Below are 27,549 nucleotides of genomic sequence, written 5' to 3' on the forward strand. Positions count from 1 at the left end.
CATCAGTAAAAACAGGCTCCCTGCCTCAAAGAGAGCGGAGGTCACCGCCACGGTCAAGCGGCTGAAAGGGGAGATTCGGGCCCTGGAGGACCGGCGAAGTACCATCATGGCCGGCAGCGGCCCCTTCCAGGAGAAGCTGCAGAACGAGGACCGGTTCAGGGCCATGGCCGGTGGGTCTCCTGGGGGGTCAGGAGTCCCCGTCCAGGTGGAGGAAAGCGAGGAGGAGGAAGAGCAAGATGGCGCCCACACCACATCCGGGCCACCTCCACCTGAAGACCTGGCGGACACCAGCGTGAGCCAGGTAACATGCAGCGGGATAGCCCCCGAGCAGGTGGCCCTCCCGCTGGACTCCAGTAACGCGGAGGAAAGCGGTAGTGAGGGGGAGGATGGAGGGAGCGGGAGTAGTTCTGAGGGGGGCTGCCTCATCCTTAAACAAGTACGGCAGACTGAATCCCCAGCACGGTTTGGCACGCTGTTGTTTGGGTATGAGGTCTGCCAGGAGGATGAGGCAACCGGGAAGAGGAGAAACAGGAGGCGCAGGCGTAAGGCCTCTGAAGGCGTGGAGGAACAACTGGTTTTTGCTCCTCTTCCCGGGGCCCCTCTGTCCCGCTGTGTGGAACCCGCTACCCACCCCGGCTCGGGCCCTGTGGTGGGTCCGCAGCGAGGGAGCGGGGAGAGAGATGACTGTTGTGACCTGACTGTCGCATCTGGTGACAGTTCAGACCAGGGCAGCGACATGGAGGTCGGTGCTGGTTGTGGTGGTGGTGTCCAGGCTCAGCCCTCAGTGGCAGGGGGGGCTGGCCTGGCACCAGGTAAAGTTGGTACAGCCAGGGCCGCACCTCCGGCGGCGAGTGCTGGGGCTTCTGGACCCCCCACGTACGGATCCGCTAAGTCTGGATCGCTAGTGGGGGTCCAGAAGCCTAGGAAGGGCGAACAAAACATCAAGCAGCAGCTGAGGCGGTGCAAAGTGCTGGTCGCTCCCATGTCGGCGCCTGTGGTGAGAGCGGGGTCTCCGGCACGTCGACCCAAAAAGGGGTCCGTGCAGGGGGCTCCGCCGCCGCTGGGCGACGAGGGGGAGTGGCCGGCCTTGCCTGTCTCAAGTGGTGGGCATAGGGTGGCGGCGGTGGTCCGTGAGGGGGGCGTGGCCTCCCCGAGTGTTGCCCGGCCTGCAAAGGCTGTGGCGTGCGGGGGGGGCATGTCCTCCTCGGCCGTCGTCCCACCCGCTGCGTCTGCGTCGCCCGGGGGGGCGTGGCCTCGCAAGGGGTCGCTGCTCTGCCCGTGGTGGCTGTGACTGGCGGGGGGGGGCGTGGCCTCGGCGGTCGCGGCTCCGCCCGCTGTGCTCGCGTCACCCGGGGGGGGCCGTGGCCTCGCAGGGGGCCGCGGCTCTGCCTGGGGTGGCTGCGGCCGGTGGGGGGGGCGTGGCCGCTGCGGGCCCGCTGCCCTCTGTCCCACCCACCCTTCTAAGTAATGCTGTGCTGCCCCCAAAAGCTGGCGGAGAGTTGTCGGGGTCCCCGGCCCACCTACCTTCATCTGGGGGTGCGGGGACTCTGGCGCTCCCTGGCAAGCCGGCGGTGGGGGTGAAGAAAAGTGCAGGGCAGGGAGCGGTGCCAGTGGCCGTCCCTGCCCAGAGCAAGGAAACCTTAGAAAAAGGAAAAAAAATGGAGCTGAAACCAGGAGCTGCTGTTGCTCCTAGGCCCAGCCAGGGCAGAGTGCATGATGTCATCTGCACTGAGGCATTTAAAGGGGCAGCAGCGCTCCTGGACAGGAGCTGGAGTAGCTCCCAGCAAGAGAGCTCAGGGCCCCCAGCAGGCAAAGAGAGGAACTGCACTGGTTCGGGAAATGTAAATAATGTAAATAATGTTACTATGTTCACCAATTGTGCGAGTGAGAGTGAGTACGAAAGTGGAGTGGACATATTTGAGGAGATGTTTGCTGAAGTGAATGGTGATATGAGTGACATGGATGAGGGAGTGAGTGCTACTGTGAATGTGGGTGAGTGTGCTGGAGTGAATGCTGGGGTGAATGCAAATAATAAAAGAGTGAATGGGAGAGTGAGTGGGAGGACGAATGAGGGTGCTGGCACAAGTGGTGGTAGTGGTGGGAGGGCTGGCCCATCTGCCCCCCTGGCCGCAAGACCCCAACATAGTTATGCGGGGGCCGCGGCTGGGGGTCGGGGTGGTCCTCGGGGTGGTCCTGGGGGGGTCTCCTCGCCTCCGGGCTCCAGGGACGGCGCTTTGCACCACCGTTTCCTGGAGGCCCTCAAAAAAGGAGAAAGGTCGATAGTGGTAGAGGGGAGGACAGTGGACTTGTCTTTCTGGATAGAGAGACACGGCCTTGCTGCCTTCCAAAACCAAAGGGAGGGAGGGACTGTTTGGTCTCTCCCCACAGCCGGGCAGGGGCCGCAAAGGAGGAATGTGGTCCGTCTTAGGTGGGGGGGCAGTGAAGCTTGTCCACCTAGGAGCAAGGTGGTGGAGCTCCTCCTTAAGATGGGCTTCGGGGCGAATGACATCTTTGCCCTGATACATCCTTCGGCGTCCCGCTTCTTCGACGTCAGCTTTGTGCGGCCAGAGGGGCTTGAGCTCTTCTGGTCTAACTATGAGCTGGTGCGGGAAGAGCCCGGATGGCGAGACTTCGTTGCGCAAGCGGTGTCTCGCCAAAATTCCGTCAAGCGAGTGACCGTGGTCACTTGTAACGAGTCACTTGCCGGCGTGGACATTATGACGTGGCTTTCCCGTTACGGGGAAGTCACCGAGGTCCCCAAAAAGAACAGGGACGAATTCGGCATCTGGTCGGGGGGCTGGACCTTCATGGTTAAACTGAAGGTTTCCGGCGGCACGGTCACCCACATCCCTTCCTCGGCGTTCCTGGGAAGGGACAGAATCCTGGTCTTCTACCAGGGGCAACCAAAGGTCTGCCACAAGTGCGGCGACCCCACTCACTTCAGCGCTAGCTGCAAGGTACAGAAATGTGCCTTGTGTGGTGGGGTAGGTCATCTGGCCGCCTCGTGTAAAGACATTCGGTGTCACTTGTGTGGTGACCTAGGTCACCCTCTCAGCCGCTGCCCTCGCTCCTTTTCTAATGCCGCTGCAGGCCCGGCGGGAGGAGTCCGTGAGGGAGAAACCTCTGGCGGCGCTCCTGCAGCTGTGGCAGGTGGTGGCGGAGGGGAAGGGGCTGAGGGACCGGTGAGGAAGGGCAATGCCAAGGTGAGGGGCCCCGCGTATGTGCGGAGGCAAGAAAAACGCCATGGGGGTGGGGGGCAGGTGAAGTCTCGGGCAACCGGGTCGATGCCTGCTCCTCCCTCCAGGCCCGTGGCAAAAGCCTCTGAGGTCCTGAGGGAGAGTGTGGTGAGAGAGGAGATCAGGAGGATGGAGAGGGAGGATAAAGCGGCTGACTCGGACGGGTCCTCACAGTATGAAAGTGTTGATGAGGAGGTCCAGGAGCAGCCTACAGCAGCGGGTGGCAAAAGTAAACGTGCCAATCGTAACAAATCGGGGGGGAAGAAGGCTGGCAAGCCTTCAAAATCTCCCCCGCCCCCGACCACCAGGGTGCGCACGGAAGGGCCCGCTGACCCCCCTCTGATTGATCTCTCCAACCGGTTCAGCGTCCTCGGAGGCTCGGATGATGGGCCGCAAGACGAGGATGCTGGGCCGGGGGTACCACCGGAGGGTCCTTCGGGGGATGGTGGGGTCCGTCCCTCAGGGGGCAGTGTTCCTCCTGGGGGGGGGACAGGCCTGGAACCCGGGGGCGAGGACACCGGGGGGGGTGGGATGGACACAACGGGAGCTTCCCTGAAAAGGAAGGTGTCCGACCCCTCCCCAGGTGGAGGTGATAGCAGTGGTAAGAAGTTGGCCATCCAACTTGATCACCCATGATGGCGGAACTCGCCCCGTTGACGCTGGCATCTATTAATGTTGCCAGCATAAAGTCAGATGCGGCTCGCTTCATGGCCTTTGATTTTTTCTCCCGGATTGAGGCAGAAATTTTATTCTTGCAAGAGACCAGACTAACAGACATGGGGGCCATCTATAAAGCACGGAGGGAGTGGAGGTGCGGGCCCTCATACTAGTCTCTTGCGGCCGAGCCGTATAGCGGGGTGGCAGTCCTTTTTAAGACTGCAGCTGTTGAATGCCGACGGGTTACTGAGTTGGAAATGGGGAGGTGCCTGATCCTAGATGTCTTCATGAGGGGACAAGAGCTGCGGCTCATCAACATCTACGGCCCGCAGTCCAAGTGGGACCGCAAATGTCTCTTCCTGAGGATCAAGCCCTTTCTTTTTACGAGCCGGCAGGTGGTCTTCGGTGGGGACTTCAACACCATTACGAGGTCCCGTGACCGGGGGGGTCCCGGAGATCGCCTGGCTTATGATAGCGTCGCGTTGAATAGCATAGCCAGCGAAGCTCGCCTGGTGGATGTCCACATCCGGCACACCCCAGGTCACGGAGGTTTCACCTACCATAGAGGTAGCTGTAGGTCTAGAATAGACAGGTTTTTTTTGAAGGAGGACGCCATCTTTTCTGCTGTGTCCGCCGTTGAGGTGGAGTTCTCCGATCACTGTCTAATTTTCTTTTCTCTGAATGTTGCAGAGACTCATCGGATGGGAAGAGGGCTGTGGAAGCTCAATTCGTCCCTGCTGGAAGAAGCGGAGGTGAGACAATCCTTCGAGGACTTTCTTCAGAGCCAGGTACCGCTGTTGGATCTCTGTAGTAGTAAGTCAGAGTGGTGGGAGATCTTCAAAAAGCGGGTGGCGGGGTTCTTCCGTCAGCTCTCGAGCCTCAGGAGTCTGAACAGGCACCGCTTGTACCAGGCCCTGGGGAGGAAACTCGAGCAGCTTGTCTCGACTGGAGGTGACCGTGAGGAAATCTCCAGAGTGAAATCTTTGCTCAAGAGGTGTCAGTATGATAGACACACATCTTTAGTTTTTGAGAGGGACTTCGGGAAGTACCGCTCACCCGACCCTTACAGAAACTGTAAGATGTCAGTGAATTGTAAGATGGTGACAGGACTGATCGACAGTACGGGGTCCCTGAACAGATCCAAATCAGGGATCCTGGAGGTGGTCAGATCCTTCTACTCACACCTCTTGGAAAAGAAGGATCTGGATCGGGACAGGATGTCGGCTTTCCTGGCTGAAACCGTCCCTGAGCCAGGGGGTGATCCCTCTCTTGGTGTTTTGGCAGAGGAAATCAGGGAAGAGGAAGTGAGACTGGCCATTGATGGGCTTCGGCCCAAGAAATCGCCAGGTCCGGATGGCTTAACATCCGAGTTCTATAAGACTTTTAGGGACTCCTTGGTCCCCCTCTTGACAGGGGTATTTAATGAGTGTCTCTCCTCGGGCACTCTTCCCGACTCAATGAGGAAGTCAGCCCTCATTATTCTGTCAAAGGGTAAGGATCCGTCCCATATCGAGAATTGGCGTCCCATAGCGCTTCTCGATACGGACCGGAAGGTTCTGGCCAAGGTGCTGTTTAATCGGCTGGTGAAGTTTGCACCCCGGCTCCTTTCAGGGGCCCAGCATTGCTCTGTTCCGGGCCGCAGTACTTTTAGTGCTGTGCTCGGTGTCCGAGAGGCAGTGGAGCAGGGTAGGGCAGGTCACTGGAGGGGGTACTTGCTGTCATTAGATCAAGCGAAAGCCTTTGACCGGGTCAACCACGAGTACCTCTGGTCCGTCCTTTTGAGGTATGGTCTGCCTGGGAGGTTTGTAAAATGGTTAGAGATCTTGTACCAAGGGGCTGAGACTTTTCCGCTGGTGAACGGTTGGTCAGGTCGCCCTTTTGAGGTGGGTTCTGGGGTCCGTCAGGGCTGTCCGCTGAGCCCGCTTTTATACGTGTTCGCGATCGATCCCTTCCTAAGGAGGGTGGATCGTGGACCGTTGGCGGGAGTCGGGATGGACCAGGCGGGCTCTGGGTCCTCTCTGAGGGTGGTGGCGTATGCCGATGATGTTTCCCTTTTCGTGTCCTCGAGAAGGGAGGCGGATTGGGTCATGTCGGAGGTAGTGCGCTACTCGGAGGCATCCGGGTCCATGATCAACCGGGATAAGTGTGAAAGTCTCTGGCTGGGAGGGGGAGATCCCAGGTTTGATCTCCCGGACACCCTTCCAGGGCCCCAGGCCACCGCCAAAATTCTAGGCATCGAATTTGGCCCCGGGGATTACCCCCAGCAAAATTGGGAGGGCAGACTTAAGATCGCTGCCCAAAAGGTGGACCAGTGGAAGGGTTGGTCTTTAACCCTGAGGGAAAGGGTTGCCCTGGCTAAAGGCTTTCTGCTACCTTTATTAATATACCTGGGCAGTGTGTGCATCTTGCCGGAACCTCTCTGGACACGGGTCTATAGCCTGTTCTTCCAATTGTTATGGGGGAATAGGCTTAACCTAATCAAGAGGGAGGTTACATACCGTACGAGGAGACTAGGTGGGTTGGTTATGGTCAACCCGGTGGTGTTTCTAGTAAACACCTTTCTTAAGACTAACATCTCCAACCTCTGGCTAGAGAGGGCTCCTCCGTGGGTAGTCTCCTGCAAGGGTTGGCTTCGGCCCTTCTTCCAGGAATGGGAGACAGGAGGGCAGGTGAAGGACCTACGCACACCTCATGGGCATCTCCCGGCTTACGCTACCCTGGTTCTGAAGGTGATCCGCCGGTGGGGTCTGGGAATGTGGGAAATCAGGACCATGTCGAGGCAACGCCTTGACAGGAGGGTCCTGTTGACCCATTTCCAGAAGCCCCTGGCCCTTAAGGATTGCCCAGGCCGGGATCTGGAGGTCGGGCTGGGGCTTTTAAATTCTAAGCGGATCCCCATGAAGTTTTGGGACTTGACCTGGCGTTGCTTCCACGGGAGGCTGTATGTAAAGGATAACCTGAAGTGCAGGAAATCCGATGATCGGGGTTGTCCCCGTGAGGAGTGTGGCGACGTGCTGGAAAGCATGGAGCACTTCCTGCTTCAGTGTCCCTTTAATGCAGAGGTGTACAACAGGGTGGGTGCTTCCATACGTTGGCTGCGGCTGGCGTCCCTCTCCTACGCTGAGTGGGTTTATGGAGCGTTCAGATCCCTGGGTGGCCGGGACCCGTGCACTTTATTTCTAGTCAGTGTAGTGGTTAGGTTCTACACTTGGAATGCACGGTGCCTAGTTTCGACGCGGAAAAAAACCCTCCCAAGGGATGAGGTGGTAGGAAACATCTTGGGTGACCTGGTGAAGGTCCGTTCTTTGGAGTTCGAAAGGTTGGGTGTGAGGAAGGCCTCTTGGCTTTGGAGAGGCCTCTCCTTTTAAAAACGCACTCAAGGGAGAGCTAGCTCCGTGTGAATGAGGGTAGGGATAGCATAAGTTTCACTGGGTGTGCTAGGGACAGAAGTAGGGGCAGATAGGGACAGGGAGGGACAGGCACTGAGGGACAGATAGAAAGTTAGTTATATTAAGTTAGGTGGAGTAGGGACAGGAAGGGACAGATAGGGACAGTTTCTTTTGGGACAGAAGCAGGGACAGTCTTAGTTGTTGAGGGACAGGGTGAATGAGTTAGTGAGGGACGGGGCCTCGAGAACTCCTTTTCCTGGTGGTGGGCTAAAGCATGCCACTCTAGACTTTTGTTTTGGAAACATAGAGCATTAATGGATATTGGGCTTGCAGGCACTGATCTTGGGTCTGCAAAGGAAAGTGTGTGGTGGCAAGCCAAAACAAATATGGTAATAATGTTATGTGGTGTATATGTAGATATATATTGTATATTTGTATTTTTGTGTATTATACATACTTTCTTTTGTTTTAGTTAGGAGTGCATGGGAGGGTGTAGTGAGGTTGGGAGGGGGGTGAATGGGGGGTGAGAATGGGAAAAGAGGACCTTTATCTGAAGGGAAAGTGGATGGACAAATTGTGGAAAGGAAAAGAAGAATGGACCACGTGGTAAATAGCATAGGTTTTGGGTGGAGCCGGGTGAGGGTTTTCCTCTTGGAGCATAAACTGTTTTTGCCAAGAGATAGATGTGATAGGCCATGAACATTGATGGACCTTGTGTGTTTCGTGTAATGGGCCATGGACTTTTGGACCTTGGGTGTGGTGGGGGGATGATAAATAAAAAAAAAAAAAAAAAAAATTTTCGTAGAGGTGTTAGGCTGGTGCTGGGGTTTTGCCAGTATAAGTGGCTATGGTTTTTTTTTAAGGCAGAAGGGCCGGAATATGGTTTTTTTTCTTTATTACTTGTATATAGGTATGGGTGCAAAGCGCGAATGGAGTGTGAAAGGGTGTGCGTAGGGGATGAATGTGTTACATAGGGGTTTCTTTATTTCAAGTTGTATAGGGGTGGAGGGATCCTGCTGGGGCCCTCTAGGCTGGAAAGCCTGGGGGATCAGGTAAAATTGCGAGGTTTGCACAAATATTTATGTCGGGAGCATTGTTTGTCTGCTATGTATTGTGTTTTGTATTATGTAGTCTGTTATGTATTGTGTTTTGATACTTTTATAATAAAAAAGAGCTACAGGATGTAACTCAGGATCAGTAATGTAATCTATGTACACAGTGACTGCACCAGCAGAATAGTGAGTGCAGCTCTGGGGTATAATGCAGGATGTAACTCAGGATCAGTAATGTAATGTATGTACACAGTGACTGCACCAGCAGAATAGTGAGTGCAGCTCTGGAGTATAATACAGGATGTAACTCAGGATCAGTAATGTAATGTATGTACAGAGTGACTGCACCAGCAGAATAGTGAGTGCAGCTCTGGAGAATAATACAGGATGTAACTCAGGATCAGTAATGTAATGTATGTACACAGTGACTGCACCAGCAGAATAGTGAGTGCAGCTCTGGAGAATAATACAGGATGTAACTCAGGATCAGTAATGTAATGTATGTACACAGTGACTGCACCAGCAGAATAGTGAGTGCAGCTCTGGAGTATAATACAAGATGTAACTCAGGATCAGTAATGTAATGTATGTACACAGTGACTGCACCAGCAGAATAGTGAGTGCAGCTCTGGGGTATAATACAGGATGTAAATCAGGATCAGTAATGTATGTATACAGTGACTGCACCAGCAGAATAGTGAGTGCAGCTCTGGGGTATAATACAGGTTGTAACTCAGGATCTGTGGTGTATTGTATGTACACAGTGACTGCACCAGCAGAATAGTGAGTGCAGCTCTGGGGTATAATACAGGATGTAAATCAGGATCAGTAATGTATGTACACAGTGACTGCACCAGCAGAATAGTGAGTGCAGCTCTGGGGTATAATACAGGTTGTAACTCAGGATCTGTGGTGTATTGTATGTACACAGTGACTGCACCAGCAGAATAGTGAGTGCAGCTCTGGGGTATAATACAGGAGGTAACTCAGGATCAGTAATGTAATGTATGTACACAGTGACTGCACCAGCAGAATACTGAGTGCAGCTCTGGGGTATAATACAGGTTGTAACTCAGGATCTGTGGTGTATTGTATGTATGCAGACGGTGACTTAACTTTTAGTTTGCTTGTATAAACACACGCACACTCTTTAAGGCAAATTAGTCCTAATTATGCTTCTCATTCTCATTTACGAAAATAAACATGTGAATGACGTCCTGTAATTATCGCACATTGTCCTGTTAGTTCCTAGAGTGAAAGGTTAGCCGTAAGCTTTGATAGGATTTGCACGCTCGGCACAGTCCTAATAGACTCCCGGTATTATCTTAGACAGTAGGTTAATTGCCTTGTCTCATGTAAGCAGACTTGCAGTGTTTTACTTAAAGCTAAAGGTTTCTTCGCCCAATTTCCGGCGATCAGCAGATTTTACTACTTTGCAGTTGGCTGCATCTTTGAGGCCATTTGGATTAGGTATAAGAGTAATCAAAATGCTGACTGCTGGCGAAGCGCTCCTTTATTGCTTCCCTGTAGCCTGACACTCTGACATCCACTATCTGCCTCTCTATCCATTTAGGCTTAAGACGTATTTAATAGTATTTCACCAGGACGCGCGTCGGGGAGGATTTCCAAAATGTGCAAACCTTTAATCTATCAGCATGTTTTTTTTTATAAATTTGTTTTTCAGGAACTTTCTTTAAAGATGTTTTTCCACTTTTGGCAGCCATGTTGTATCTACATTTTCATGTAGCTTTCTGCTATTTGTCTTTCTCATAGAACTTTGTTATTTTAGATTTCTTGCATATGTAACATTTTTTTTATATCTTGTCAAGGCTAGGCTGCATTTTCCTCAGTTGGAAACATGCAGTATTACTCCTATGGATATGTTCAGAAACCAGTACAGTAACACATAAATCGATTTAAAGAAGAGGGGAGAGGGGACGATGCAGCTGAAGCAAGATTGTGTGCTGTGAGAGGGGAGGAGTCTTCTTGTTTCAACCTGTAAGAGATTTACAGCCGTGCAAATTCTTTGGCTGACGGTCTAATGTGTATGGATGTATGGAGGCACCGACTCACTGATTGCCGGGGGGAACTGTCGAATGGACATGTTTGATTTCGGACTGCCGATCGCATAGTCTCCCCCCCCCAGAGATAAGGCGCCAGCCGAACTGGCAATCATTGGTTTTCCCATAAAGAACACATAACAGTTTCCTGTCTATGAGAAAGTTGGATGAGATGAATGTCGGACGAATGATTAGCCAAAACATCATTCGGCGGACAGTCACCTAATGTGTATGGGGGCCTAAGGGTCTGTGCACACAATGTTTTTATAATACAGTGATTTTTCCAAGTGATAGTTGCTTCAGGAAACGACAGCATTGTTTTATGAAGCGTCTTTTTTTGCTTTTCCTTTTTGTCCTTCAGTGATTTTTTTTGTCGTTTTTGGCTGTTTTTTTTTTTTTTAGCTTTTATACCTCTTTAGATTGTAAATTATAGAGCAGATGTCTGAAGAATGGACCTAAGTTCTTCTAAGCATCTGGTGTCTTTGGAAATGTGCAGTTGTTATAAAGCTCGACATGTTGACAGCAAGTTGTTTTTTCAAAAGAAATTGATATGTTTCTTTTTTTGAGTGTTTTCCAGGCACTTTTTGTAGGTGATATTCGGAGTTCACTCGTCTAAAACAGACATGTGCACATACTGACTGTAAACCAGGGATGAGACATGCGAGAAACACGGATGAGTCTCGCATGTTAATACCCGGCACTGCCACCCGCACTCGGGAGCTCCATGTATTGCTATGCGGCCGTGCGCTCCTATCCGAGTGTCGGGTATTAACATGTGAGACTCGGCCGTGTTCTTCACATGTTTGATCCTGGCCTAAACAAAACACACGACAGAGAGCCGGGGAGATACGGATATCACCCCACCGTCACCAATCTGTGACGGAGCGTACACAGTTGCAGCTCTCTGCTGCCCACCTTACCCTCAGGTCAGTCAGCGAAACGTTTTTTTGTCTGCGTCAAAACAGCGGATAGCAACGGATCCGCCGTTCTCCGCCATTCGTTATAATGGTCGCCTATGGGCGGCGGATCCGTTGCCAACCGTTAATTGACAGAATCCGCCAATGGATCCGCGTTTTTACACTGAGCATGCCCGGAAGAAGTTCCTTGTCAGGAATTTAACCCCAAATTCCGTTCTGGCAGCGAAAATTCTCTGTCTCGCTCTCTCCTTTTTCCAGACCGTGGTTGCTTTAAATTTCAGGCACTACCAGCTAAAGTGGATCCGTCAAAAAAACGGCTCCGGTGGACTCCGTTTGTTCCAAAACGGAAACGGATCCGTTTTTTCACACTCTGGAGGATTTTAACTGACATCAAGAAACGGAAATGGGAAACAGGCCTAAGAGGCTCTGGGGAGCCAGTCTTGATAGCTTGGTACCCGGGCCAGCTAGAGAAATATAAGAAGCAAGGGTGCGTGCAGAGGGCTCCCAGGGTTCTGATGGTATATTGGACTTACCCCTGAGATGCACAGTACTCTCGTAATTCATCTCTGGGCGTCAGTGCCCAAGTGTTTGGAGCTTCCTTTGATGTTGTCTGCCTTGCACAAAAGACAGCAGGGGGTCCTAGTTCTGCTCCTCCTCGCCTTTATCAACACATGGTCTCTAATTCTCTGGCCATTTGGCAAAAGTTCTGTTCTTTTGGGGATTTGTGTACTTCTCCCAAGGGTGGGGGCCACTTCAGGAGTGAAGGAAGATCTCTGGACAATATATTGGCCCTGAATTAATAAATCCAAAATGGAATCTCCCTCATCCCTCACACTGACCTATTGTATTAATCAGATTTTTGTGTTAAATGGATTTTTTTATTTTATTTTTGCCTAATTTATTTTTCTATAACAACATAATCTTTAGGAAAAATAAAAGTTAGTAATCCTGCAATTCTCACACTGGCCACTGGGGTTTTTTTTTTTACATTCTAACGTCCTGTTTTTTTATTAAGTTCACAAGTACATTGTCATGGTCCAGTCCGGAGTTTATCTTCTGCTGTCTTCACTCCGGACTGGTCATGCGGGGGTTAATCTCCTCAGCATCGTTCTGGAGCTAGCTGGGCTATTTAAATCCCTCACAGCCTGCTGACCAGTGTTAGTGATAGCTCAAGCTTCCAGTTTAGAGCCACTGACCCTTGTACCCTGGTGATCCTCCTGCCTTTGACTGATATTCACGTGTATGACCCGGACTGATTTCTGACCCCATCTCTTGGTATTCGTCTCTGCTGTTACGTTCCCTCTCTGGCATCTGACCCCCTGGCTTGTACCCCGACCACGGATTTTGTCTCACGTTTTGGACCTCGTGCTCATTTTCTGGCTTTCTGACTCTCGGCTTTGGTATTTTGACTACGTGTATTGCTGCTCCTTCTGGTACGTCTGCTCCTGTTAGTTTCTGACTCGGTTTGTCTGACTATTCTCTCTCGTTACCTGTGGCACCTGTGCTGTTGCTCAGGGTTGCTGCTCTTAGTGTATAACCTCTCTTCCCTCACCAGCTCCCCCTGGTGGAGGTTTCACTACATACATGAGCAGCAATGAACTGACCCCTCCCATATCTTTTGCATTGAAGCATCTAATGAGCATGTGCTAAGGTCATTGTTGATATAGAAGGGTTAATATTTTTCTAAGTTCTACATGTTGTGTAGCATTATCAAATTATGTTTAATAATTTCGTACAGTCTAATGTTTAGTCTAATATTTTCCTATCTCATAAAGGGAGGAGGAGGGTGAGCTGTGACATTTCCTATTGGGATTGGTGGATCATGCGTTATCAATTGTGTTTAGAGGTGTTACCTGTCATTGTAACGCTGCCTCTGATGACAAGAGCCTGCTGAAATCTCCTGAAAGGACACGAGTGTTAGTCTAAAGTAGCCCTGTGTGTCTCAGGAGATCAGCCATGTCTCACTGTCCTGGGTATGACTGAATGCAGTGCCCATAGAAGGGAGGATGAGGTCTGTATTTCTGTGGGAGTGCAGGGCGCAGGCGCGAGATTCCGGGGCCATAACTGACACTGATGGGAGGGGGTAGTATTACACTAAGGACAAGCGTCAGGGATTTCTTATAAGCACCACAAGCCCCGGAGCCTGTAAGAAATCATTAACATAAAGACAGAATACAACATTTCTCCACAACAAGACCATTAATATGAGGCTGACAGGTAAGACCAGTGTAACATTTCTATTACCTGTATGCCCATATTAATAGGTCATATACGTCCCGGGGGGACAGATTCCCTTTAAGTTGGTATACATGCAGCACATAAATGCGTTAAACCAAGCTTAATACTTGTGTTTTGTCTCAAATCAAGGATGTCATTACCGAATGATTGCACAGGATGCTGCCAGCAGCGGATCTTGATGATTTTTGTGCCCATGTGCAGAACATTCCTCAGATGACCAAAATAACCTCACTGATAGCGGTCGAGGTTGTAAGTTCGGGGATTTCTGCACATGGCACTCATATTCCATACAGAATACAGTGCCTGCGAAAGTATTCGGCCCCCTGGAACTTTTCAACCTTTTCCCACATATAATGCTTCAAACATAAAGATACCAAATGTAAATTTTTGGTGAAGAATCAACAAGTGGGACACAATTGTGAAGTTGAATGAAATTTACTGGTTATTTTAAATTTTTGTGGAAATACAAAAACTGAAAAGTGGGGCGTGCAATATTATTCGGCCCCTTTACTTTCAGTGCAGCAAACTCACTCCAGAAGTTCATTGTGGATCTCTGAATGATCCAATGTTGTCCTAAATGACTAATGATGATAAATATAATCCACCTGTGTGTAATCAAGTCTCCGTATAAATGCACCTGCTTTGTGATAGTCTCAGGGTTCTGTTTGATGCACAGAGAGCATCATGAAGACCAAGGATCACAACAGGCAGGTCCGTGATACTGTTGTGGAGAAGTTTAAAGCCGGATTTGGATACAAATTGATTTCCAAAACTTTAAACATCCCAAGGAGCACTGTGCAAGCGCTCATATTGAAATGGAAGGAGTATCATACCACTGCAAATCTACCAAGACCCGGCCGTCCCTCTAAACTTTCATCTCAAACAAGGAGAAGACTGATCAAAGATGCAGCCAAGAGGCCCATGATCACTCTGGATGAACAGCAGAGATCTACAGCTGAGGTGGGACAGTCTGTCCATAGGACAACAATCAGTCGTACACTGCACAAATCTGGCCTTTATGGAAGAGTGGCAAGAAGAAAGCCTCAAAGATATCCATAAAAAGTGTTTAAAGTTTGCAACAAGCCACCTGGGAGACACCAAACATGTGGAAGAAGGTGCTCTGGTCAGATGAAACCAAAATCAAACTTTTTGGCAACAATGCCAAACGATATGTTTGGCGTGAAGGCAACACAGCTCATCACCCTGAACACAACATCCCCACTGTCAAACATGGTGGTGGCAGCATCATGGTTTGGGCCTGCTTTTCTTCAGCAGGGACAGGGAAGATTGTTAAAATTGATGGGAAGATGGATGAAGCCAAATACAGGACCATTCTTGAAGAAAACCTGTTGGAGTCTGCAAAAGACCAGAGACAGGGACGGAGATTTGTCTTCCAACAAGACAATGATCCCAAATATAAAGCAAAATCTACAATGGAATGGTTCACAAATAAACGTATCCAGGTGTTAGAATGGCCAAGTCACAGTCCAGACCTGAATCCAATTGAGAATCTGTGGAAAGAGCTGAAAACTGCTGATCACAAACGATCTCCATCAAACCTCACTGAGCTCGAGCTGTTTGCCAAGGAAGAATGGGCGAGAATTTCAGTCTCTCGATGTACAAAACTGATAGAGACATACCCCAAGCGACTGCAGCTGTAATTGCAGCAAAAGGTGGCGCCACAAAGTATTAAGTTAAAGGGGCTGAATAATATTGCACGCCCCACTTTTCAGGTTTTGTATTTCCACAAAAATATAAAATATCCAATAAATTTCATTCAACTTCACAATTGTGTACCACTTGTTGTTGATTCTTCACCAAAAATTTACATTTGGTATCTTTATGTTTTGAAGCATGATATGTGGGAAAAGGTTAAGAAGTTCCAGGGGGCTGAATACTTTTGCAAGGCACTATAAATCCAGATGTTTTGAACATTTTACTTCCATTTTTTCCTCATTTGCTGGTCAGTAGCGTGTCTCCATCCTGTGATTTCCAGAATTCCACCGTTTCTCCTTCTTGGTGTTGTGATTTCCCTTGTGAGGAGTGTGCAGTGTCTGTGTGTATGTGAGGTCATGATAGCGATGTTGGCCTCAGGGGCCATAGGTGGTCTCCAAACTCGGGAGGTTTCGTCAGTATCACAGCAGCCATGCTGGGCAGCGCTGGCAGGTACCTGAATGGGTCTGTTCTAAGCTCCCCCTCCCCATCGGCTGCGTACGACCAGTTTCTCCTTTATCAGTTGTGGCCGGAGGGGACTGTTCCTGACCACACACAATTACACAGGGATGGTGGTAAATGAATCCTCCCCGCTCATTTGCCAGATGAGGTAGAAATGCAATATCCACATAGAACACGTTTTTCCTCATGTCCCATTAATGAGGCTGACGATCAGTGAAGTGGAAAAGTTACAATGTAGCAGAAACGTTTCACTTTTACATTCTATGGAAACTTGATTATCCAGCACTTGGATGTTACTCCAGAGGTCCCTATAGCTCAGCCATGAATCCTCACGTACCGCTGTAAGCCTATTTAAAGAGACAGCGGCGCTATAAATGCCGGTGGCACTGAGCTATAGTTTCCCAAACTACAGAATCACCGCCCTCTTATAGAGACAGTGGGTATTCCACAATTGGAAAAAAAATGACTTTTTTCTTGTTAAATCAGTGCCACACTTCTCCGCAGGTCATGTGTGGTATTGCAGCTTGACCGCATTCACTTAGACCCTCTACACACCTCCTTATAAAACAATGTGTCATCAGTGTATCATCAGGGAGCCATCAATGTGTCATCAGTGAGCCATTACTGTGTCATCAGTGTGTCATCAGTGTGTCATGAGGTGTCATCAGTATATCATGAGGTGTCATCAGGCTCCTTGCATCTTCTCGCCCAACTACTTGCACCAGTGACCCATTTCCGTCACATCTCCTCCAGTCCCTTTCCCCTGCTGTTTCCCCTCACCTAACTAAAATATTTAACCTCTCTCTTCTGGTATCTTTCCCTCATTTAAGCATGCCATCATACATCCACTACTTAAAAAAACATCCCTCGACCAAAACTGTGCTGCTAACTATAGACCTGTCTCTAATCTTCCCTTCATCTCTAAACTCCTGGAACGCCTGGTCCACTCCCGTCTTATCCGCTATCTCTCAGAAAACTCTGTTCTCGACCCTCTCCAATCCGGTTTCCGCTCTTTACACTCCACTGAAACTGCCCTCACTAAAGTCTCTAATGATCTACTAACAGCTAAATCAAATGGTCATTACTCCATACTAATTCTCTTGGATCTCTCTGCAGCATTCAACACTGTGGATCATCAGCTCCTCCTCACTATGCTCCGTTCCATTGGCCTCAAGGGCACCATTCTCTCCTGGTTCTCCTCCTATCTCTCCAACCGCTCCTTTACTGTATCTTTTGCCAGTTCCTCCTCCTCTCACCTTCCCCTTACTGTTGGTGTTCCTCAAGGATCGGTTCTAGGCCCCCCCTCCTCTTCTCCTTGTACACTGCCCCTATTGGTCAAGCAATCAGTAGATTTGGTTTCCAGTACCATCTCTATGCTGATGACACCCAATTATACGCTTCTTCTCCTGACATCACGCCAGCCTTTCTAGAAAACACGGGCGATTGTCTAAACACTGTGTCTAATATCATGTCCTCACTATATCTGAAACTGAACTTGTCAAAGACTGAACTCCTTGTGTTTCCTCCCTCTACTAATGTACCTATACCCGACATTGCCATTTCTGTGTGTGTGGTTCCCATATTACTCCCCAGCAACAGGCCCGCTATCTTGGGGTCATACTTGACTCTGAGCTTTCCTTTGCCCCCCACATTCGATCACTGGCTCGCTCTTGTCATCTGCACCTCAAAAACATTTCTAGAATTCGACCTTTTCTTACTTTTGACTCTGCAAAAACTCTTACTGTGTCTCTTATTCATTCTCGTCTCGACTATTGTAACTCTCTTCTAATCGGTCTCCCTCTTACCAAACTCTCCCCTCTCCAATCTGTCTTGAATGCTGCAGCCAGGATCATATTCCTCACCAATCGTTACACCGATGCCTCTACCTTGTGCCAGTCATTACACTGGCTACCCATCCACTCCAGAATTCAGTATAAACTTATTACCCTCACCCACAAAGCCCTCCATAGCTCAGCACCACCTTATATCTCCTCCCTTGTTTCAGTATACCACCCTACCAGCACCCTCCGTTCTGCTGATGACCTGAGGTTAGCATCCTCAATAGTCAGAACCTCCCACTCCCGTCTCCAAGACTTTACACATGTCGCGTCAATTCTTTGGAATGTACTTCCCAGGTCAATACGATTAGTCCCCAATCCCCACAATTTTAAGCGTGCCCTGATAACGCATTTATTTAGACTGGCCTATCACCTCGACACATTAACCTAATCTATCCCTGTGTGGCACAGCCAAAAGTTTTACCATAACCAGGTTCCCGGCATCATGTTCCAACATGCTTTATGCATCCATTAGCCCTCTGTGTCTGTACTTTTACACACTTAACATTATGGCTGGTCCATACAATCAGGGCAACTGTTACCACCCACCTTTCGTGTCTACCTCTTTCCTCATAGACTGTAAGCTTGCGAGCAGGGCCCTCATTCCTCTTGGTATCTGTTATAATCTATGTGATTATTGTTATGCTGTAATGTCTATTGTCTGTACAAATCCCCTCTGAAATGTAAAGTGCTGCGGAATATGTCGGCGCTATAGAAATAAAATTTATTATTATTATCAGTGAGCCATCCGTGTGTCATCAGTGTATCATCAGTGAACACACGGATGGCTCAGTGAGCCATCAGTGTATCATGAGGTGTCATCAGTGTGCCATCAGTGTATCATGAGGTGTCATCAGTGTGCCATCAGTGTATCATGAGGTGTCATCAGTGTGTCATCAGTGTATCATGAGGTGTCATCAGTGTATCATGAGGTGTCATCAGTGTATCATGAGGTGTCATCAGTGTGTCATCTGTTTGTCATCAGTGTGTCATCAGTATATCATGCGGTGTCATCTGTTTGTCATCAGTGTGTCGTCAGTGAGCCATCAGTGTGTCGTCAGTGTGCCATCAGTATGTCATGAGTGTGTCGTCAGTGTGCTATCAGTGTGTCGTCAGTGTATCATCAATGTGTCATCAGTGTCCCAGAAAATGATGCTGCCAGTGTTTTTAGGTGAGAGAAGATTGCCCAGACTGGATCTCCTTGTAGCAAACTGTTGAAATGGTTGTCCACTATTCGAACAAACCCTTCTCAATCCTCATGATTCCCTCTTGTAAAATAATAACACTTATACTCCCCTCCGGTGCTGGCGCCATTCCAGCAGTGTTGGCACTGTTACTCCCAGGGCTCGTGTGACATAATGTCACGCTATCACTGCGGCCAATTAGCCTTAGCATCTTTCTCCTTCAGACAAATCAAGACATCCGGATGAAGTGAGGCCTGTGGCATGGTAAGCAGCTGTAAGTGATGTTAAGGAGGATGGCTCCCCCTGCTTCCCTGTGATGGGCACCGCGGCTAGTGCTGAGATAATGTCATGTATTAGGCAGCTGAATATTTCAGGTAGCGCGTTCCTACAGTCCATCATTGGCAAAAGCACTAATTCAGCGTGAATGAGGTAATCACTTTGCATTTGCAGATCTGACACCCTGAGATACGATTGACGCCCGGTCACCTGTTCATTCTCACTTCACAGCTCAGATTGAGAACGTCGTCTCCTGGAAGCGTTTTTGGAGATTAATCCGCCATCCTGTTAGAATCTCTCTATAGATGATGTGTAATAGCTACAGGATTATCAGCGCTGGGAGCGTCTCACCGCCAATTAGGATATTAAATGTGACAATGGAATTGCACGTATAGGGCCGAGAGCTCCTTGTAGAACCTCAAGCAAAAGTTTCCTCGCTTCCAACGTAAGTCCCATGGCTCAGAAGAAGACACAACCTCAGACGTAACCTCAGACGTAGAAGATCACCACTTATCCACACCGTCCTATTCCACACCATTTCTTTTTATAGACTTCCAATATCCTAACACAAAGCTCCAAGCCCCCTGCATAGGCACATATTTAAAGGGATTTACCAGAACTTACTTTAATTTGAACAGTAAACTAAAATAAAGTTATGTTTACATAGTCCATGTTATGTGACAGATGATGCAATAAATAATCTATAATTAACTTTATACATTATGTTGTCTTATTATTATGTTGTTTTACATTTGCGGATGTCAGAGCTGCGGAGGGCTGCGTAGTTCCGCCACGAAGCTCCGCCCACTGCCGCACCTCCTCCATTCAGCTCCGCCTACGTCTGCATGCGTCCTGCGTACCTATCTTTAATATTGGGAACGCAGGCAAAGCAGATGCATCCGCATGCGTCGTTTTGACGCTGCGGCATTTGTTGCAGTCGCCGCACCGTCAAAACGACGCATGTAGACGCATCCGCATGGCCTGCGTTCCCAATATTAAAGATAGGTATGCAGGCCACAAGCAGACAAAGGTGGAGCTGAATGGAGGAGGTGCGGCAGTGGGCGGTGCGTCGCAGAGGATCTACACAGCCCTCCGCAGCTCTGCCGAACGCTAGTGTGAAACCAGCGTTAGCCCTGAAAAATCTAAATCTTTGTCTCTCTATAGGAAGTGGGAGCGAGTCCTTCTCTTTCTACAGGAAATTACAGCAGATCTTTTTTCTGTACAGGAATAGAAGGCAGGTCAATATATCTCTAAAGAAAGTGGGAGTGAGTCATTATCACTCTACAGGAAGTGAAGGTGGGGCTTTATCTCTCTACAGAAGGTGAGAGCGGGTCATTATCTCTCTACTGGAAGTGGGGCTTTATCTGTACAGGAAGTGTAGGTGGGGCTTTATCTCTCTTCAGGATGGGGAGGTGGGGCTTTATCTCTCTTCAGGATGGGGAGGTGGGGCTTTATCTCTCTTCAGGATGGGGAGGTGGGGCTTTATCACTCTTCAGGATGGGGAGGTGGGGCTTTATCACTCTTCAGGATGGGGAGGTGGGGCTTTATCACTCTTCAGGATGGGGAGGTGGGGCTTTATCTCTCTTCAGGATGGGGAGGTGGGGCTTTATCTCTCTTCAGGATGGGGAGGTGGGGCTTTATCTTTCTTCAGGATGGGGAGGTGGGGCTTTATCTCTCTTCAGGATGGGGAGGTGGGGCTTTATCTCTCTTCAGGATGGGGAGGTGGGGCTTTATCACTCTTCAGGATGGGGAGGTGGGGCTTTATCTCTCTTCAGGATGGGGAGGTGGGGCATTATCTTTACAGGAAGTAGGAGCAGTTCTTTATTTCTGTACAGAATTAGGAGGCAGGTTAATATCTCTACAGGAATTAGTAGTGGGTCTTTATCTCTCTACCGGAAGTGAAAGGTGGTCAATATCTCTCTACAGGAAGTGGGGGGTGGGTCAGTATCTCTCTACAGGTAGTGGGGGCGGGTCAGTATCTCTCTACAGGTAGTGGAGGTGGGTCAGTATATCTCTACAGGTTGTGGAAGTGGGGCTTTATCTCTACAGGAAGTAGAGGTGGGGTTTTATCTCTCTTCAGTATGTGGAGGTGAGGTTTTATCTCTCTACAGGAAGTGAGAGTGGGTCATTATTTATCTGTACAGGTAGTGGAAGTGGGGCTTTATTTCTCTACAGGAAGTGAGGGTGTGGATTTATCTCTCCACAGGAAGAGGGGGTGAGGCTTTGTCTTTCTTCAGGAAATGTTTTCTTTTTTTCTCTGCCAGAAATGAGTGAAGATATTTGTGTCTCTCTTCTCCTGGTGGGTGGGTGCTTATCTCTCTTCTCCTGGTGGGTGGGTGCTTATCTCTCTTCTCCTGGTGGGTGGGTGCTTATCTCTCTTCTCCTGGTGGGTGGGTGCTTATCTCTCTTCTCCTGGTGGGTGGGTGCTTATCTCTCTTCTCCTTCTGTCCTGTCTATCAAAATGCATACAATAATAATAGGTGAGCTGTTAACTTAGGACAGATCAAGAAAAAGATCAGTGCATGGGAAATTAGAGAAAGGAAGGTCTAGCATTTATAGTGCTGGCAAAATGCAGATAAGTGGGAACTGCCCACTGAACAAGAGTAGATAGCAAGTTACAGAGCCTGAAAATCAGAACAGTTCCTTGACTTATTACTCTGGAATATACACCAAAAGCAGTGTGACCCTGTTGTGGGGGAGGGCAGCAAGACCATCATATGATATAGGTTGTGTGAAAGGACAAGTTTTTAATTTGCAAATTCTCTGCAATCAGCTGAATTAGATACAGGTCAAGTGACGTCTCCTCACTTTCTTGCTGCTACTCAAAATCACGAGCTGTACGTAGTTCACTGCCTGCTGTCCTCCGTCATTGTGTGTGCTGTGACAACCAATGCCATATACATGAGCAAGTACAGAGCTGTTTCTCACACTGCATGCTTGGTAAATTAACAGCACATGCACAGTGAGAGCGATTTGGCATTGGGCAGGTGCAAAGCAGCACACTATTACAAACGCATTGCAATCTGAAAAATGTAGGTGGTACGCACCAGGAAAATTGAGTACCGCAGAAGACCCCAAAGGTATCAAATTATGTTTATTTCAATATAAAATGTGCTTAAAGAATAATTTCATGCATAATTTTAACTTTAGGAAAATGACAAAAAAAATATTTAGGCTACTTACAACCACCACTAGGGGGAGCTTAGGAGCTGACTGCATACTGATCTAAATTATAATACGGTTAGCATCCTCTAGTGGGTGGCTACAGGTACTAAATAGCTCTGCTGCCAGTGAAGAGGACTGACATGTAGTACCGGGTAGAACCACATGTATAAGGCGCCATTGTGTCTAGAAAAAAACACTGATGGGCCATTAATGTTGATTCTAACAAAACGCTTAACAAGCTGTACATTGAAAACAAAATGCCTGGTTTCTTCCAAAACCAGAACCATACCTGTCCCACTAATTGTATGTGGTACCGCGGCTTGGCCTCATTTACTTCCAGGGCAACTACTTTAATTTCCCTTGACAAAGCTGCTAAGATGCAGTTTGATTTTAATCAAAGCTTAGAGGGAATGGAAGGATTGATTTGTGATGGCATCTCTGGAGTAGGGCTTTATAGTGTTACAATGGGGGACGGGATTATAGCATGTCATTTACTTTCTTGTCGTGAACAGGTGCGGCCGGGTTTATGGCACTGATCGTAGAGATTAAAATCTTAATCACTTTTAATTAGTAAGAACTAAATAAAACAATGTAAAACATTCAATTTGATGGCTTATTCTACTTGGATTATTATTCTTGGGTCCAATATTGCAAAGAAACATTTCTCCATGAGGAACTGTTACCTGGATCTCAGTGCTCATGTGAGTAGCAGTTCTTCCATGACGAACACTTCTGGGCAGACTTCTTTGAACAGTAAATGGGCATAGCTGGGTCCCACTGGTTACTGCCAACTCTGTGCTGATGGCACTGCTGGTCATCTTTCGATTTAAAATGAAGTAAGTATGATGTGTCTTTCACATGCAGCACTACAGTGCGTTTCCTTGGCCGACCACTTCATCCATATTTTCTGATGTTGCCCATTTTTGGTGCTTTTTCCGAAGAGCTTGAAAAGTGAAAATGCCTATATGCGTTGAAACCTTTGCCTGTAAGAAACCTTGCTGGTGCAGTATAACTACCTTGTGTCTTGATTCTTGCCATTTCGTATGAACTTTTGTACGAGAATTTCGCTGTTCGTCACTCATTTTGAAGCCTCCTACACAGCTGTATCTGTTTCCGTTAATCAGTGTTTCTACCTACATATGAAAATGATCATTATCTATACCCTTGACTTTGTGAGAACGTACCAGAAAGAGCTGATGCTGTTTAGATGGCAAAGAGCGTCACACCAAGTATTAATTTGATTTAATGTTTTGTTCATTCATTTTGCATTTTGTTAATTGATTAAAATAAAACTTTAACACTTCCATTTTTTATTTAAAGCTTTCTTACTTTGCATTATTTTTTCCACATGTGCCTAAAACTGCATAGTACTATACAGTCTGTGTGTGTGTGTGTGTGTGTGTGTGTGTATATATATATATATATATATATATATACTGTGAGACAGTGCGTGTTGGGGAACACTCACTTGGCAGCGGGATTTAGGCACACAGGATCGATTTTCCACTTAAACAGTTCATGCAGTTTATTTCAGCATAAACCAGCATACAGTACAGTCCATTTCATTGCATCAATGAAACATGTTATGACAACCGGTCTGTTCCAATATCAGCCACAGTTGTCTGCATTTTTTACAACCCCTTTGGCCGGGGTTAACTTCCAGGAACTCCGCTCCACACTCTGACTTCTTGTCAGTCCTGACTTCCAGGGAAGCTGCCTTACTGGGATCACTGACCCGTACTGTGACTTGCTCAAGGAGCTCAAGCCTGTCAGTTCCAGACCCTCAGAAGGCCGGTAGCTTCACCCCAACTCCAATAGCCGTCACCGACTCTGCAGGCACATGTCGTTCTCCACGTGCTTTCCAGGAAAACAAACCTGTCCTCTTCCAGGACCTTCCAACAAAGAGACCATGTGGCCAAACAACAGTCTCATTATATCCCATGAGACACACCCATTGATGGGAGGTAGGTGGTTAGCCAGAACCACCCAACTCTCTGGTTAACCTGAAAGCCTAGCCCACATAAACTAAATAAGGCTCATGGAACTAGACGTCCCAGAGAAACCTTCCAGGCTTACAGTGCAGAGGACCTCCTCTGCTACACATACCGGCCATTCACAATAACGCCGGTCACTGTCTCACAACACATGTACTGTATATGTAGAGAATCAACTCGGAGAAGATTCGTTCAGATTGACAGCCGCACAGTTAAAGCCTTGTGCCGCATTTAATTACAGCACATGTTGTGGTCACGCTCTGCGTCCCTTTAATTTTCCATTATCACATCTGATCTTGCTTCCTTTTGGGTCTTTATCATGGATATTTCCGCTGCCTGCAGCTCTGAAGATATTACTTTAATTTCCATACGCCCATAATTCCATGGGTGTTCACAGATCATCATGCGGTCAGGCTCGCCTCTCGCAATATATGTTTAGTTGTGTATAAGGCTGTGATCGCTTTCCAGATACCTAAGCAGAAAACCCGCCAGGAATATTCCCAAAACAGCTACTTTTGGTTCAGTGCTTGTGTTCGTGGTACTACAATTCCAAAAACTACTTGCTCTTTATCTATCTTCCTGCTCCTACTGATTTCAGGGGACATCTCCCCCAACCCCGGTCCACCATCCCCCAACCTCAACCCCTACCCTACCTCACATCGAAACTTTAATAATCTTACTAATATCATTTGCACTCCTTCATCTCCTTTCAATTGTGCCCTTTGGAATCCACGGTCTGTATGCAACAAGCTTCCTTTCCTACACAATTACTTTCTGAAAAACTCTCTGAATCTGCTGGCCCTCACGGAAACCTGGATTCAGGATTCTGACACTGTCTCTCCAGCTGCCATTTCCCATGGTGGCTTACAATTCTCCCATTCCCTGAGACCGACAAACAGACCTGGTGGTGGAGTCGGCATACTCCTGTCCCCACAATGCACTTTCCAGGTCATCCCCTCAGTTCCATCACTCTCATTCCCTTCTTTTGAAGTCCACACCATCAGGCTCTTTCGTCCCCTCTCCCTCAGAGTAGCGGTCATATACCGGCCCCCAGGCTCACCCACCCACTTCCTGGACCATTTCTCTGCCTGGCTGCCGCACTTCATGTCCTCAGAACTACCAACCCTTATCCTGGGAGACTTCAACATCCCCATTAACAGCCCCACTTACACATCTGCATCCCAGCTTCTATCACTAACCACTTCTCTAGGCCTCTCTCAGCTCTCAACCTCTGAAACACACAAAGACGGTAACACCCTGGACCTGGTTTTCGCCCGGCTCTGCTCAATCTCCTACCTAGATAACTCACCGCTTCCCCTCTCTGACCACAACATTCTCTCCTTTACACTCACAAATCCTCGCTCACCCCAGCACCCTCCTACCTACCATTCAGTCAGAAATCTACAAGCCATTAACCCTCATACACTTTCAGACTCCCTACACTCATCATTGTCCCCAATCTCTTCTTTGTCCTGTCCTGATCTGGCTGTACATCACTTCAATGACACTCTTAGAAGCACCCCTCACCCACAGAACCTCCAAACACAGAGTGAAACAGCCCTGGCTCACATCGCAAACCCGATTTCTCCAGCGATGCTCTAGGTGTGCCGAACGCTTATGGAGGAAAACACGCACACCAGAAGACTTCATACACTTCAAATTTATGTTAAGGACATATAACTCTGCCCTTCACCTCGCCAAACAGACCTACTTCACCACCCTGATCTCCTCACTATCCAACAACCCCAAGAAACTTTTTGACACCTTTTCACTCCCTCCTCAGGCCAAAAGCACAAGCCCCTATCACAGACATTTGCGCTGATGACCTGGCCTCCCACTTTATAGAGAAAATAGACAATATCCGTCAGGAAATCCGCTCCCAATCACCAAGTTCAGTGACTCCCATCCCTCCCTGCATTTCCCCTGGCTCACTCTCCACATTTGCTCCCATCACAGAAGAAGAAGTCTCCAGGCTCCTCTCCTCTTCTCGTCCGACTACATGCACAACCGACCCCATTCCCTCACATCTCCTCCAGTCTCTCTCCCCAGTCGTCACAACTCACCTAACTACAATCTTTAATCTCTCCCTCTCCTCTGGCATTTTCCCCTCCTCCTTCAAACACTCTATCATTACTCCATTACTAAAGAAACCCACCCTCGACCCATCCTGCACAAACAACTACAGACCAGTCTCCAATCTCCCCTTCATCTCTAAACTCTTGGAGCGCCTGATATACTCACGCCTTACCCGTTACCTCTCCACTCACTCCCTCCTAGACCCTTCACAGTCCGGTTTCCGCCCCCTACATTCGACAGAAACTGCACTCATCAAAGTGACCAATGACCTTCTGACAGCAAAACGTAATGGTGACCACTCTCTGCTCATTCTTCCCCACCTTTCTGCAGCTTTCGACACTGTTGACCATCCTCTCCTACTCTCTAGGCTCCAGTCACTAGGCATTAAGGACACTGCTCTTTCCTGGTTCTCCTCCTATCTTTCCGACCGCTCCTTCAGTGTTCTGTTTTCTGGCTCCACTTCATCTCCTCTTCCTCTCACTGTTGGGGTACCTCAGGGCTCAGTCCTTGGCCCCCTTCTCTTCTCTCTCTATACGGCCCCAATTGGACAGACCATCAGCAGATTTGGCTTTCAGTACCATCTTTATGCTGATGACACACAACTGTACACATCATCCCCTGACCTTACCTCCGCTGTACTACAGAACGCCACTGTCTGTCTGCAGTCTCCAACATCATGTCTGCTCTCTATCTGAAACTCAACCTCTCCAAAACTGAACTTCTTCTGCTCCCACCATCTACTAACCTCCCTAAATCTGACATTTCCCTCTCTGTGGGTGGCACCATAATAACACCCCGACAGCAGGCGCGCTGTCTGGGTGTTATGTTCGACTCCGATCTCTCCTTCACCTCCCATATACAATCTCTTGCCCGCTCATGCCGCTTACACCTAAAGGACATCTCTAGAATCCGCCCTTTTCTCACCATGGAAACAACAAAAACTCTCACTGTCGCCCTGATCCACTCCTGCCTGGACTACTGTAATGCTCTATTAATTGGCCTCCCTCTCACTCGACTCTCCCCTCTCCAGTCTATCCTTAATGCAGCAGCCAGGGTTGTCCATCTGGCTAATCGTTACTCAGACGCGTCCGCTCTTCGCCAGTCGTTACACTGGCTGCCAATTCATTACAGGGTACAATTCAAAGTACTTGTTCTCACCCACAAAGCTCTCCACAGTGCGGCACCCCCTTACATATCCTCCCTCATTTCTGTCTATCGGCCTAACCGACCGCTGCGCTCTGCAAATGACTTTCGACTAACCTCTGCCCTAATCCGTACCTCCCACTCCCGAC

General features: G+C 48.6%; 1 protein-coding gene across 7 annotated transcripts in view; it reads left to right on the forward strand.

The window, feature by feature from the left end:
* FAT3 (FAT atypical cadherin 3) overlaps positions 1-27,549 on the forward strand; it is a 745,842-nt gene that overhangs the window by 369,908 nt on the left and 348,385 nt on the right. The window contains exon 4 of one of the 7 annotated variants that reach the window (XM_073569286.1): positions 19,254-19,738. The exons of the other annotated variants lie outside the window; for them this stretch is intronic. Coding sequence (XP_073425387.1) covers positions 19,254-19,327 — 74 coding nt within the window. The 3' untranslated portion in view covers positions 19,328-19,738. Of the gene's footprint in view, positions 1-19,253; positions 19,739-27,549 lie in introns of those variants that run through there. 7 annotated transcript variants of the gene reach the window in all.

Source organism: Dendrobates tinctorius, unplaced genomic scaffold (assembly GCF_039654945.1).
Source record: "Dendrobates tinctorius isolate UK_male_01 unplaced genomic scaffold, ASM3965494v1 ptg000023l, whole genome shotgun sequence".
In the NCBI taxonomy this organism is placed as follows: Eukaryota; Metazoa; Chordata; class Amphibia; order Anura; family Dendrobatidae; genus Dendrobates; species Dendrobates tinctorius.